Here is a 14,451-nt window from a genome sequence, read left to right as displayed (position 1 = left end):
GATGGTGATGGGGGGGGTTGTGGTGCCCTGTGGTGTGTGGGGTTGGGGGCACTGGTCCCGGTGGCCCCTGTGCCACGGCTGGGGCGAGTGGAGGGGCCACGTGCCGGGATTAAAATACCCCTTGGCAGCGGTGCGGGGGCAGCTGGGGAAGGAGGGGCCCGAACCCCCCGTGCTGCCGGCTGTGCCACCGCCGTCGGGCGTTGGAGGGCAATGGGGATGCTCCTGCCCGGCCCCGAGGGGTGGGAAGGATGCGGCCCCCGCGTGCCCTTGCTGTCCCCATGGGAGCTGGAGGGTGGCCAAGGCTCCGCCACCCGCTCGGCTCGGCCGGACTCTGCCCCGTCCCTCCCCTCGGCTCAGCTCCCAGCTGCCCGCAGGGACGGGGACGAGGACGGACATGGCTGCCCCCAGCCAGCCCCAGCAGACCACCTACGATGCCATCGTCATCGGGGCTGGCATCCAGGGATCCTTCGCCGCCTACCACCTGGCCCAGCGCCACAGGGACACCCTCCTGCTGGAGCAGGTACCGGTGTCCCCAGCCCCGCCGTGTCCCTGTCCCACCACATCCCCAGCGCTGACGTCCTGGGGTGGGCACCTGCAGACCTGGCTGCCCTCTGCCACGTCATGGAGTCGAGCTGCTGCCAGCAGCCCTGATCCGGGGTGCCAGCACCCTTGTGTCCCCAGTGCCAGGACCCTGATGACCTCAGTGCCAGGACCCCCATGTCCCCAGTGCCAGGACCTCTGTGTCCCCAGTGTCAGCACCCCTGGTCCGCGGTGCCAGGACCCCTGTGTCCCCAGTGCCAGGACCCCTGTGTCCTGCCGTTTCCCAGTGCCACGGCTGGCAGGGCAGGCTGTGTCCCCGGGTGCCCGCTGTGTCCCCGAGTGCCCGCCGCGGCACAGCGCCGGTGCATGTGGGGCCAGTGGGGTTGGGGGGTGGCGGTGGCACAGTCACCCCCACATCCCCCCCCGTGCCCCGCAGTTCATCCTGCCCCACTCGCGGGGCAGCTCCCACGGGCAGAGCCGCATCACCCGCAGCGCCTACCCCCGCGTGCCCTACGCCCGCATGATGCCCGACTGCTTCCGCCTCTGGCAGCGGCTGGAGGCCGAGGCCGGCACCAGCCTCTACAGGTGACGGGGACGGGGACGCAGCCCCCGCCGGGCACTGTCCCCTCCCTGGGGGGTCAGGCTGGGGCTGCGGCTGCTGCCGCGTTGGGGCACAGGGTGAGGCCGCCCTGGCAGGCAACCGCCAGCTCCGGCTGATTTATGGGGCTCCATAAAGGAAGCGCAATTAAGGAAATGAGCATCTAAACGATCCCGCGATGCCGGGGTCGGGGCTGATGGCGCTTGTTGTATTTGGGGGGGCGAGTGTGATGCTGGCATGCAGACCCTCCCCGTGCACCACCCCACGTGCCCTTGCCCAGCACCGCGCCGCAGGGTGCCCTAGAACCAGGGAGCAGCACATCCCGAGCGTCACCAGTGCTGCCGTACCTCAGTTTCCCCCCCGGGGGTAAAGCAAGTGGGGGTCTGCGCGGGGAGGGGGCGAGGGGCGAGCTGACGTGGCTGTTGGGGCGCAGGCGGACGGGGCTGGTGGTGCTGGGGCCGGCGGGTGACCCGGAGCTGGAGCGCTGCCGGCGCAGCCTGGGTGCCGGCGAGGTCCTCGACGCCGCGGCGCTGGCTCAGCGCTTCCCCGGCCTCCGGCTCCACGCCGGTGAGGTGGCCGTGTGGGACGGCACCGGCGGGGTGCTCTTCGCCGACCGGGCGCTGCGGGCGGTGCAGGTGGGTGCTGCCGAGGGGCCGGGATGGGGGTCCCCTGGCTCCGTCCCCGCAGCCACCTCCCATCACCGTGCCCACCCAGGATGTCTTTCGCCGGCACGGGGGAACCCTGCGGGACGGCGAGAAGGTGCTGCGCATTGAACCCGGGGCTGTGCTCACCGTCACCACCACCGCCGGGGTGTACCGAGCCCCCCGGCTCATCATCGCGGCCGGAGCCTGGACCGGTGCCCTCGTGGCACCCCTGGGCCTCCGCCTGCCGCTGCAGGTAAGGGTGGGTGGCACCGCGGGGTGGCTCGGCCATGGCCAGGACTAACGCGGTGACCCCAGCCCCTGCGCATCGATGTCTGCTACTGGAGGGAGAAGGAGCCGGGGACCCCCAGCGCGGGCACAACCGGCCCCTGCTTCATGGCCATGGGGCTGCCCCGAGCCCCCCACGGCATCTACGGGCTGCCCGCCCTCGAGTACCCGGGGCTGGTCAAGGTGAGCGGGGCACGGTGGTGGCGGGGGCATCCCCTGGCCAGCCCCCCCCGACCAGCTGCCCTCCCAGGTGTGCTACCACCACGGCAGCCCCGCTGACCCCGAGGAGCGGGACCGGGTCCCCCCAGGCACCCCTCGCCCCGACGTCGCCCTCCTGAGCAGCTTCATCAGCAGCTACCTGCCCCGGCTGGAGCCCCGGCCGGCCGTGGTGGAGACCTGCCTCTACACGGTGAGAGCCCCCAGGAGCGGGACCCAGGGGTCCACGGTCCCAACCCCACCCCAAGGTGGACCTTGCCATCCCTCCCCCCCCAACCTTGGGTCCAGGAGGGGACCCCGTGCCCTCACACCGTGGCTCCCCCAGAACACCCCGGATGAAGACTTCATCCTGGACCGGCACCCCAAGTTCAGCAACATCATCATCGGGGCTGGCTTCTCAGGTAGGTGCAGGCACCCGGCCCCTCCTGGCACCCCAGAGCTGGCATGGGCCATGGGGGTGGCTGTGCCCCCCACTCCCCGCCTCCTTCCCGCAGGCCACGGGTTCAAGCTGGCGCCGGTGGTGGGGAAGGTGCTGTGTGAGCTGAGCCTGGGCGAGGAGCCGTCCCACAGCACGGCCCCCTTCGCCATCACCCGCTTCCCCGGCGTGCTCCGGCCTGCGCTGTAGGCGCGGGGCCCTGGCTGTGCCCACGGCATCGCACCAGCCTGCAGCTGCGGCCCGGTGTCCTTACACCCTGGAGTGCCGGCATCCCCGCGTCCTTGCATCCCCACACATCTCCATCTCCCTGCATCTTGGTGTCCCGATAGGCTGCACCCCAGCACCCTTCCACTCCCACACCCCAGCTACCCCGCATCCCCACGTCCCCGTACTCCACCATCCCCACACCCAGCACCCTGGCACCCCTCCATCCCAGCAGCCCTCCATCTGTGCACCCCAGCACCCCTGCATCCCCACATCCCTGTATCCCTGCATCCCCACATCCCAGCACCCCTGCATCCCCACATCCCAGCACCCTGCATCCCCTTACCCCTGCACCCTCACATCCCGGCATCCCTGCATCCCCACATCCCAGCACCCCTGCATCCCTGCATCCCAGCACCCTGGCATCCCCATACCCCTGAATCCCTGCTACCTGCATCCCAGCACCTCTCCATCCCCACATACCAGCACCCCGGCATCCCTGTACCCCTGCACCCTCACATCCCAGCATCCCCACACCCCAGCACCCCTGCATCCCCACATCCCAGCACCCCTGCACCCTGCATCCTTACAACCCTCCATCCCCACATCCCAGCACCCCGTACCCCTGCATCCCGCCATCCCCCATGGCGGTACCCAGCCGTCTCTACCCAGCACCCACTCCCTGGAAACAAGGAGCTTTGTCAGCCTCATGAAGATGGAGCTGGAACAGCGCGGAGAGACACACTCGCTTAGGAGTCAAGTTAAATGTTTTAATGTTAAATGTGCCATTTTATTATCATTAGATCGCTCCCACTTAATGAAAGCGCATTAGCGCAGCGTGGCTTTATGGCAGCGGGCGCCGAGCTTGGCCCATTTGTTTCCAGGAGATGGTGGGGAAAAGGGATCACACGACCCAGTGTGCCGGGGTCCCAAGGGTGCAGGGGGTCCCTGGGGCTGGGGGGGGCAGTGGCAGGGCCAGGCACGAGCCGGTGGGTGCTGGAGCCGAGGCCGAGCCGTGTGCCACGGGCGGCTGGCGATGCACATCAGCATCTCCTCCGCGTTAAATAATGAACGGCGGCAGGCACAGGGCTCCCGTCCCCGCTGCTCATCTGCATGTTGATGAAGATTGATAAATGATTCAGTGCCGGCACCCACGAGGGCCGTCTCCCCCCTCCCCATCACCCATGGGTGCAGCGGGCTCGGGGCCCGGCTCGGCCTCTCCGTGCAAGCTCTGGATCCTCACCGGGGCTGGGTGCATCCCGCCAGCCCCCCCCGCCATGCAAACACCCCCCCCCATGGTGACCCCCGGCACACGGAGCAGGCGGCAGCCGGTGTCACCAGCCAGAAATGACGTTTTATTTTCATACTGAAAGTAAAGGAGGTGGAGGGGGGACACGCACAGCTGGGCTAGTGCAAACCGACCAGGCAGGGGTGGGGGACCGGGGGGGGTGACAACAACCCGGGGGGCGCGTGGGACCCTGTCCCCATGTCCCCTTCCTGGCTGCGGGGCGGCTGCTCCCCAGGGCCCGGCCAGCGAGAGACGTCTTTGGCTCAACTAAAAGGGGGTATGAGGATGGGGGGGGTGCCCGGGGAGGGGGGGGAGTTTAAGTTATAAAATAAGGAGCCAGCAGGCACTGAGGACTGAACCGCTGAGGAGAGACGGGGGTGGGAGGGGGGCTGCCATGGGGGCTGCAGCCAGCGAGCCGGCTGGGCTGCTCCCCCCGCGGCCAGGGCTGGGGGGCGGCTGCATGTCCCCATCCCCGTCCCGGTGCAGAAGAAATACCGGCTGTCCCGGGGTGGCCCCGCAAAGGAGCTGAGTGTTTCTGGGGCGATGGGCAGGGGTGGGGGGGGGGCTAGGCGGGGGTCTCGGCGGCCCGGCTCTCCGCCTCGCTGGGGGAGCTGCGGGAGGAGCGGCGTGTGCTTTCCCCGGCGTCCTGCTCCTCGTCCCATCTGTCGTAGGCGAAGGGGTGCCGGGAGCCTGGGGGGCTGTGTGGGAGAGAGCGGGGTTAGTGGGGGGACGGGGTGGGGGGGTCCATGCCCCAGCACCCTGCCGGGCTTGGCTGCCGGGCACACCTCCCCTCTGGCAAGCCGGCACGCTGGCAGCCAGCCCCACGGAGCCTCATCGCCACCTTTTTTATTATTTCCCAGATATTTGGGGCATGCTGTGCCCTGACTGACCCCTCGCCCCTGCTCCGCAGCGGGGCCGAGCCCAGCCTGCCCAGGGGCTGCAGCCCCCCCGGGCACCCGGCCCCACACACTCAGAAAAGGGCACGGGGCCGTGGATGCCACCGCTGGTGCCCACGGGTGTCACCGCCCGAGGGTCCTGGTCGCTCTGGAGCCCGTGGCTGGGGGCTGGGGGTGTTCCTCCCCCCCATCACCCCGTGATGCCTCCCCGGCCCCAGGACAGGCAGCGGGCAGCCCCACTGCGCCCGCGTTTCCAAAAGGCTTTTTCCCCTCCTCCAGCCCTTCTCCTATCCAAGCTGTCGGAAAGGAGCGAAACCGTTCCGGAATCGCTGCCGCCGAGCCCCGCCGCACCCTCTCTGCCACCAAACAGGCTGTGGAGCCCCAAAGCCCTGCGGGGTGAGGCTGCTCGCACCCCGATTCCCCACCACGGGCACCCTACGCGGGGCAGGGCAGCAGGATGAGCCCTCCGAGCCCCAGCCGCCCACCCCGGCTCCCCCCCGCGCTCACACACGGCAGCGGGTGCGTGTTAGTACCGGTCCCGCTCCCCCTCGCTGCCGTCCCCGGGGCGGCGAATCCCCCGAGGACGCTGTGCCACCCCACAAACCCTTAAATTTCCTGAAGGAATAAACTCAGCCGTGTCCTGGCCCATGGCCGGGAAGGGATTAGCACTTCCCGGTGTCCTGCGTGCCACAGCCACTAATCCGGAACACGCTGCGTCCGGGCGGCTGCCGGTCCCGCTGCGGCCACGCCGGGGATGCTCCCCATGGCCGGAGACGCGTTGCAGCACCCCAAAAGCAGGGCTGGCTGCGGGGTGCCCCGTCCCGGGGTGCCCGGCGGAGGTGGGCTCCGTGCCCGGAGCCGGGCGAGGGTTAGGGTGAGCGGTTAGTGGCACACGGGGAGGTTCATGCTGCACGGCACACACCGCTCCCACCTCCTGCCTCAGTCGCTCTCGGGCCGGTACAGGTACTTCATCATCAGATTGTCGACCTGCTTCTTGTGCTGCTTCTCCTCCTTCTTGCCCCGGCCGGGGCGTCCCGGCTCCTCGCCCCCCACCGCCCGCGGGCCCTTCTTGACGCTGGAGGTGCTGCGGTAGGAGCCAGTGGAGCCGGAGGAGGAATCGGAGGAGGAATCGGAATCGGAGGAGGAACCCGAGTCGGATGATGACTGCTGCTTCTTCTTCTTCTTCTTCTTGGGTTTCTTCTTGGCCTTCTTGGCGTGCTTCTTGGCACTCTTCTTCTTCCGCTCCTCCTCTTCCTCGGAGGAGCCCGAGCTGCTGCGGCGCCGGCCGGCGCGCCGGGAGAAGTCGAGGGCGGACGCGGAGCGACGGAGGCTGCCAGGGGCACGGTCGGCGGCGCCCAGGGGGGCCGCGCTCCGCACGCTCCGGCCGTCATCCCCCGAGTCGGCCTCGGGGCTGGAGCAGCCCCCGGCCCGCGGCGGGCGGTAGCTCAGCACCTCCTGGATGGCGGCTTCCAGGTCAGGGTCGAGGTAGGAGCGGTGCCGCACGGGGCGGGCGTCCCTGGGACCCCCCTCCTCGGAGGCAGCGCTGCGGGGCCGGGGGGGCACGGAGAAGCTGCGCCCCAGGGGGGGCTGCCCGCGGGACCCCTCGTCCGCCTCCTCCAGGCGGCTGCGGGCCAGGGAGAGCCGCGACTCGGGGCGACCCTCGGGTCCCCCGCGCCGGCTCCGCAAGCTCCCGGGGCTGGAGAGGGCGAAGCTCAGCACCGAGCACCCCTCGTCCCCCTCGTCCCCATCCTCCAGCCCGCGCCACGAGGCGGAGGAGGCCCGGCTCACTGGGGCGGAGGCGACGGAGGCTTTGTCACCATCGGTAGCCGAGAGGGACCAGCGCTTGCCCAAGCCTTGCCGAGCGCGGCCGCTGGCATCGGCGAAGGCGCGGGCGATGACGGCTGCCCGGTCCTCGGGCTCGCCGCCCCGGGCCGCCCTGCGGGCAGCGCGCTCGGGGGAAGCCGGTCGCTCTCCGAGCGCGCTGAAGAGCGTCTGCTCGTCCCCGTGGCCACCTATGGAGTCCTTGAGGCCCGGCCGCTTCCTATAGCTGAGGCAGCTCAACACCGACACGGGCCGCTCCTCGCCCTCGGGACCGTCCGGCGGGGCTGACCTGTGCCGGCGGCACCGCGGCCCCACGCACGCACCGGGGAGACAAGAGAGAGACGGAGGTGAGCGGCGCGGGGGGGGCAGTGGGAAACGGCGTCATGGGAAAATGTCACGTAAACGGGGGAATTGTTCTAGCCCGGAGCTTTGATTCCCCTTTAAAGCGCTGCGTTCAATTTATTTCGTTGTTGGCTACCTGGAGCCGCTGCGTTTGATTACCAGCTTCAGAAAAGGGGGAATTATCTCCAGTAACAAAATGTTTTACATCTGCACCGCTGAATAAATTAAACCAATTAAGAAAAACCGGCTCAGATCTTTCCCTGCTGCTCGGCAGAGGGTGGGGAGGTCCCCCTGGGGACTCCGAGAGCCCTGCTAGGAAATTGGGTTTGGATAAAAGCGATCTGTGTTCAGCAGGCGAGTGCCTTCCCCGGGGAACGGGAGCGGGGATGTGTGCCCCAGCCCCACGCTGGCCCTGTGCCATGGGGGCACCCAGGCATGTCCCCCCCCCGCTGTGGGTGCTGTGTGGGCAGCCAGTGTTTGCTGAGGGGCAGGGAGGGACGTGGTGGGGCTGCCAACGAAGGGACGGTGGAGGGGGGATCCGGCCCCGGAGTGGGGGGTGATGCACAGGGCTAGAGCCCACCGCCCTGAACCCTGGGGAGGCAGATGGGGGGGGCTGTGGGTGCCCATGCGCCTCCCTGGTGGGTCCCGGTTCTGCAGCGGGTGGGGTGCTGGGGAGGGGGACCAGGGAGGTCCCCTTGGGCGGGGGGACATGTGTCCCCAATGGAGGCCGAGCTGCTCACCAGTGTTAACCCTTCCCTGGCCGGCCATGCAAGCACCGGGCGGGAGCACAGCACCCAGAGCACCACATCCCACGGGTGCCCACACCCCACGCTGGCCGTCCCCCGGCACAGCCCACCCTGTCCTCTGCCAGCCCCGCGCCCAGCCCGCACCCACCTGCTGCCCTTCAGACTGCCGTCGTCCGAGAGCGCCTTGGAGGAGCCTTTGTTCTTGAAGAGCCAGGACTTCACCCCGTCCACGCGCTCCTCCAGCTCCGAGTCCACGTCCGAGTCGCCGTCGCTGCCGGAGGAGCACGGCGGGGTGGGAGAAAGCAAGAAGTGAGCACGGGGCGGTGAGATTTTGGGTGCTGGGGAGGCGAAATTGCTCTGGTGGGTGCCGAACCCCCCCAGCACCCACTGCCTGTGCACCCTGGCATGGGGCGAAACCCCATCCCGTAGTCCTGCTCCATCTCCCGGGCCGCAACCTGCATGCACACAGCTCAGCCTGCATGCACAGCCGTGCCACGCACCCCGCGGACCCCCAAACCACCCCCCTGCCCAGCCGAGGGGCTCCTGCACCCTCTGCCCAACATCCCCCCACCACTGCACGGCTCTGGGGCTGGGAAGATAAGCCAGCGGGGCCGGCGTCGGGGCAGCAGGCAGGGCACGGCTCCAGAAACACGGGAGATTTCCAGCTCCGGGGCTGGGAAGGAAATAAGTGGGTTCATTTTATAACCCAGCGTTGAGCGCAAAATTAGAGCGAGGCAGAGCGACGTCGATGGCCCTGGGTAAACAGGAGTTTAGCAGGCAGAACAGAAACGACTCCGGCAAGGCGGGTGCAGGAGCGCGGCGGGCAGATTTACAGCCCCGCCGTGCCGGAGAGCCCCTGATTTATATCCCAGCATAAAAAAGACTCCTATCTGGCTTAAACCATCTAATTTACAACAGCCGTTTGTAACCATATTGATTGCCTTTAGCACGAAGGTGCCGTATGCATTGCAAAATCCATTCCTCCACGGTAAAAGCATCCCTGCATAAATCTCCCGCAATACCGACCCGCTCACTGCTTTCATTAGGGTTATGGGATCTATCAGGAGATCGAAGCGGCACGGCCCCCTCTCCCCACCCCGCCGCCGGCCGGCGAGAGGCGAGGGCTCCCACCGCGCCGCCGCCGGGGAAGGGATAGATCATATAATCTTAAATGGTCGTTTTATCCGCCCGGCTTTGGGCTTATTCCCTGCCCAGGCAAGCACGGGGCCGGGCTGGGATAGACCCTGTTACGTGAATCCTCCTCATTAAATTCAAAGCAACGAGCCGCGCTCCATCACACGCAGCTCCCTCCCCTGCCACACATCCTGGCAGCGCTCGGCTTGGAAAAAAAACCCCACAGAATGAGGACAACAAAAAAAAAAACCCCAACAAGCCCCGTAAACAAACTCTGGGGGCGGCGAAGGTTTTATAACCAGCGGAATTAAACTCCATATCAAACGCAATTTATGGCCGGGCGAGCTTGCCGTTAGTTATTAGCCATGGCTAATGAACCCCCAGCCCGTGGGCTCAGCCCCCGTCCCCCCTGCGTGGGATGCAGTTACGCGCCGTGGGTGCTGTTAGGGCATGCGGAGGTGGGCCAGCGGCATGCGGGGCCCCGGGCCCGCGGGGGTGAGGTGGGGGTTAGGGGAGGGGAGGAAGGCAAGAGGAGCTCCTCACAGTTTACTCTTTCTTTTCTGATACTTTGCCACCATGTCCTGCAAACTGGGAGGGGTTGGGGGGGGTCGGGGAGGGGGTGGAGAAACACAACAGAAAGGAAATCAAATGAAAGAAAAAAAAAAAAAAAACAAAAAAAACCAAGTGGGTGGAGAGGGGGCAAATGAAATGGTGGGGAAGGGCCAGGGGAGGGAGGGGTGGCTGCCCTGCACCCCTGGCTGGATCCCAGCACCCTGGGCTGGATCCCAGCACCCCAGCCCTCCCCCCAGCCTGCGCTCCCGGGGCTCCCCGGGCCGTTCCCAGCCAGCTGGCACAGCCCCGGCTGCCCTTCGGGCACCTCGGCACGCGGGTGAAGCTGCCCGGGGCTGGGGGTGGAGGCAGGGACGGATGCACAGACTGATGCACGTGCGCACGGGTGCACAATGCATGGATGGACGGATGGACAGAGGGCACCCTGCAAGGGCCGGGCAGAGCCAAGGGGTCCCCGTGGCACTTCAGGAGTGGCGAGGAGAAGCGGTGAGCCCCGGTGACGTGCCCCGCGTGGGAGCCAGGCCCAGGCGCGCTCACCTGTTGATGAGGTCCTCATTGCTGTCGCTCTCCATCTCGTCCTCGATGGCTGCCTGCAGGTCCCCGATGCGCTTGAAGGCCAGCTTCAGGTCCGACTGCAGGCTCTGGTTGGCAGCTTCCAGGCTCTCCAGGTCCATCTCCTGCGGGGAGGGAGCGGGGTGAGCCGAGTACCCCAGGGAAACCCCCCCAGTCCCAGAATCACACAGAATCCATCAGGTTGGAAGAGCCCTCTGGGATCATCGAGTCCAACCATTGCCCTCACACCACCATGGCAACTAGACCAGGGCACTAAGTGCCATGTCCAGTCTTTGCTTAAACACATCCAGAGATGGTGACTCCACCACCTCCCTGGGCAGCCCCTTCCCATGGCTAACGACCCTTGCTGAGACGAAATGCTTCCTAATGTCCAACCTGAACCTCCCCTGGCGAAGCTTGAGGCTGTGTCCTCTTGTCCTATCGCTGGTTGCCTGGGAGAAGAGGCCGACTCCCACTCTGCTACAACCTCCCTTCAGGTAGTTGTAGACTGCACTAAGGTCACCTCTGAGCCTCCTCTTCTCCAGGCTAAACACCCCCAGCTCCCTCAGCCGTTCCTCGGAGGTCAGACCCTCCAGACCCTTCACCAGCTTGGTTGCCCTCCTCTGCACTCGCTCCAACACCTCAACATCTTTCTTGAGGTGCGGGGCCCAGAACTGGACACAGCAATGGCACCCTGCCCATCCCCGTCGCGGGTGCCTCACCAGCTCGTGCTTCTTGCGGCTGGCCTCCGCCTCCTTCTTCGCCAGCTCGCCCATCTCCTCCTTGACATCGCGGAGCTGCCGCTGCAGCCGCTTGTTCTGCTCCTTCTCCCGGTTCTCGGCGGCCGCGCGCTGATCCCGCTCCTCCGTCAGCTTCTCCATGTTCTCCTTCAGCCGCGTGGCCAGGCTCTGCGGGGCGGCGGGCACGGGGTCACAGGATGACAGAATCAATGAGGTTGGAAGAGCCCTCTGGGATCATCGAGTCCAGCCATTGCCCTGACACCACCATGGCAACTAGACCATGGTCACCCCCGGTCCCCCCCAGACCCTGCAGCAACACCCACCAAGGGCTCATGCGAGGACAGATCCCATCCCCAGGAAAGGGGCAGAACCACCACAGGGGCTTTGTCAAATTGGAAAAATAGATTTAACTGTGTGTGAAGTAATTACAGCGCGTAACGTAGGGAAAAAATAGCTCCCATTCTCCCCCAGCCGCTGAGCCAGCCGCTGCATATTTATGGCCCCGGCAGAGCGAGCAGGGAAGGGAAATAACAGCTAGGAAAATATGGAGAGGAGAGCTAAGCTGCTCCGCTCCCCGGCAGAGCTGCAAGGGCAGAATATAAAGCAGGCGGCGTTTAGCGGGGCCGGGAGAGTCTGTAATTTCCCTAAGTAGTGCAGGGAAATTATAAAATAGCGGCACTTTGCTGGGAGCTTTCCCTGTGGCGTGGGGGGGGTCCCGGCGAGGGGATATCGGGGATGTGCTCAGCAGACCCCCCCGGGGGAGCTTCGCATCACGGTCCTGTTGCATCCCGGCCCCAGGCGGAGCAGAGGGAGAGCCCAGCGCCTACCTCGAGGCGCTTGACCTGCGTCCGCTCGAACTCCAGCCTGCTCTCCAGCTCCCGGATCTTGGCCTCTTGCCGGCTCACCAGCGACTTGTCCACCATGGATTGCTCCAGGAACTCCAGCTGGCTCTGCAGGCCTTGCAGCTGCGAGGCGGGGGGGCACAGCCTCAGCCTTGACCACCACCTCCCCGGCCCCCCACCACGCTGCTCCCGTCCCAGCGCAGAGCTCCCCGTGGGACTGCCCAGCGCTCCCCGGGATGCTGGGTCCCCTCCATGGTGCTGGCAGCAGGTCTCTGGGTGCCCCCACCCCGTCCCCCCAGCTTCACTCGGGGTGCACGCCCGTGCCCAATGTCAGCACTCCCCACCTTCTCCTGCAGCTCCTGCTTCTCCTTGCTGACCTCCTCCAGCTGCGCCTGGAGGTCGTTCATCTGCGCCAGGTCCCGGGACGCCTGCGGGACACAGCGGGGCCGTCAGCGGGGTCCCCACCGTGCCTGCCCCCAGAGGGGTGTTACGGGGGGCTGGGGGTGCTGCGGCTGCTGTTCCCCCCTCACCTGGGCCACAGCCGCCTTGTGCTTCTTCATCAGCTCGTTCATGTCCTCCTGGTCCTCCTCCAGCCGACTCTGCACCTCGTTCTTCTCCCGCTGCAGCCGGCTCAGCTGCTCCTCCAGCTGGGGGGAGCCGCCTGCGTCTCCCGCTGTACCCCAGGAGCAGGGCACCCACCCCCCCAAAACCACCCCAAACAGTGTGGGGTCACCCTGCCGGCACCCACCGCGCTGGCAGGGGTCTCCTCCCGGGTGCCGGTGGGGCACGGCCCCGTCATGGTGCACCGCACCCCAAAAACACTTACCGCCGCCTTGGCCTTGGCGAGGTCATCGATCTGCAGGTGAAGGTCTTCGATCTCCACCTCCATCGACTTGCGGGCCTTGACGGCGGCTGCGCAGGTGAACTCCGACTCCTCCAGCTGCAGGGACACGGCTCAGCGCCCGGCTGGGGGACGGGGACACCCCTCAAGGGCTGCGGTTTTGGGGGGCGGGGTCTGGATGCACACCTGGTTCTTGAGCTGGGCGATCTCCCTCTTGCTGGGGGCGTTGTTCTTCAGGTGGTCCAGCATGATCTGAGCATCGGCCAGCAGCGCCTTCGTCCTCTTCAGGTCCCGGCGCAGGCGCTTTTCCGTCTCGAAGTCCCGCTGGTTGGCCTGTGGCAGGGGGGGACCGTGCCAGGGCACTCACCCCACCATGGCCACCTCGGGGTCCCCGAAGCGAGGCCCGTGCCCGGCTGCCCTGCGCCCTACCTGTTCGCTGACAGCAGATAACTTGCTCTCCAGCTCCCGTTTCTCTCTCAGCACCTTCTGCTTGTCCTCGTACTCCTCCTCCAGCTGCACCTCCATCTGCTTCAGCTGAGGGACAGCCCAGGCAGCCGGTCAGGGTGGCAGGAAGGGGCCAGGACCCCCGCCTCGTGTGTCCCCACATATTGGGGACACCGGGTGACCCCATCAGCCAGGTGTTTGAGCAACCAGAAGCATGAAGCCTGGCATGTCCTGGCCCAGGCGGCAGAGGGACCGGTCAGACCTGCCAGGCCAGCGGAGCCGGGCTGCGGCCGGGTGCTGCGTGACAGTGCCCGGTTGGCAGCTCCCAGCACCCGGCCGGGGCACGGGGACACAGCCTGGCTCTCCCTTGGGCAGAGGGGCCGCAGCCGAGTCCTACCTTCTTCTGGCACGACTGCCGAATCTCCTCCACCTCCTCGTCACGGCTCTCCATCTCCTTGGCATGGGTCTGCCGCAGCCGCTCCATCTCCATCTCCAGCCGCAGCTTGGCCTGCAAACGGCGGGGACGTGGTCAGAGCAAAGGGGACATGGGGGGACCCCCCATGCCACTCCCTGGGTGCCACTCACACTGAAAACCCCCCGGTCCGAGGCCGGCCGGGCCGCCTGCCCTACAGTGACCTGCTGGGCCATGGCACCGAGGGCCAGGAGCTGTGTCGGCAGCCGCGATGCCTGGCCCGACGCCGGGCTGAGGGCAACCGCTTGCTCTTCCCGTGCAAGCCGAGGTAATAACAGCCCTGCACGAAACCACCCCACCCAGAAACCTCGCCCCTCCCCGCCCTACCTGCTCCAGCATCTGAATGGTCCCAGCCTGCTCATCCAGTTCCTCCTCCTGGTCTTTGACCTTCGCCTCCAGGTCCCGCAGCTGCTTCTTCACCTTGGCCAAGGAGGCTTCGTCCTTCGACTCCTGGGAGGAGATGTCCTGCAGCTCGGCCTCCAGCGCCTCCGCCTTCTGTGTCAGCCCCGCGATGTCCGAGTCCTTGTCCTGCCCGGAGAGGGGGTCACCGTGAGCCTGGGGCACCCACCGACTCGGGGACTGGGGAGAGGATGGGGGGCTGCTCACCTCCAGCAGCTGCTTGAGGCCAAAGACCTCGGCCACCAGCACGTCCTTCTCGCGGCTCAGCTTCTCCCGCTGCAGCCTCTCCCGCTGCGCCTCCTCGTGCGCCTGCGAGAGCTCACTGTCGAACCTGCGCGGGGAGAGCGGGGCGGGCGCTCAGCACCCGGCCACGGCCACGGCACACGGGTCCCCAGCTCCGCGCCACCGGCACCGCGCCGAGCATCCCCATCCCACGGCAGC

The 14,451-nt window shown here is 67.0% G+C and overlaps 2 protein-coding genes across 12 annotated transcripts in view; one reads left to right on the top strand and one right to left on the bottom strand.

Moving 5' to 3' along the window:
* The first annotated feature begins 394 nt into the window (after positions 1-394).
* Positions 395-2,908, top strand: PIPOX (pipecolic acid and sarcosine oxidase). Its single transcript, XM_068415853.1, has 8 exons — positions 395-520; positions 977-1,125; positions 1,572-1,773; positions 1,853-2,035; positions 2,098-2,250; positions 2,318-2,476; positions 2,609-2,684; positions 2,778-2,908. Exons 1-8 carry the CDS (start codon positions 395-397, stop codon positions 2,906-2,908), a joined length of 1,179 nt encoding a protein of 392 aa, XP_068271954.1.
* A 771-nt stretch (positions 2,909-3,679) lies between these two features.
* MYO18A (myosin XVIIIA) overlaps positions 3,680-14,451 on the bottom strand; it is a 38,114-nt gene continuing 27,342 nt past the window's right edge. For 9 of the 11 annotated variants that reach the window (XM_068415468.1, XM_068415458.1, XM_068415459.1 and 6 more), the window contains 15 exons: positions 14,218-14,341; positions 13,939-14,139; positions 13,537-13,647; positions 13,125-13,229; positions 12,882-13,028; positions 12,681-12,794; positions 12,385-12,501; positions 12,199-12,282; positions 11,840-11,977; positions 10,995-11,180; positions 10,258-10,397; positions 9,694-9,738; positions 8,165-8,287; positions 6,039-7,217; positions 4,820-4,909 (listed from right to left, as the gene is read on the bottom strand). In XM_068415468.1, coding sequence (XP_068271569.1) covers positions 6,047-7,217; positions 8,165-8,287; positions 9,694-9,738; positions 10,258-10,397; positions 10,995-11,180; positions 11,840-11,977; positions 12,199-12,282; positions 12,385-12,501; positions 12,681-12,794; positions 12,882-13,028; positions 13,125-13,229; positions 13,537-13,647; positions 13,939-14,139; positions 14,218-14,341 — 2,806 coding nt within the window. In that variant the 3' untranslated portion in view covers positions 4,820-4,909; positions 6,039-6,046. The other 2 variants (XM_068415466.1, XM_068415467.1) reach the window with 2 other exon arrangements.

Source organism: Nyctibius grandis, chromosome 18, assembly GCF_013368605.1.
Source record: "Nyctibius grandis isolate bNycGra1 chromosome 18, bNycGra1.pri, whole genome shotgun sequence".
Lineage (NCBI taxonomy): Eukaryota > Metazoa > Chordata > Aves > Nyctibiiformes > Nyctibiidae > Nyctibius > Nyctibius grandis.
The sequence above is the reverse complement of the archived record's forward strand: the minus strand, read 5'-3'. Positions and strand labels throughout refer to the sequence as shown.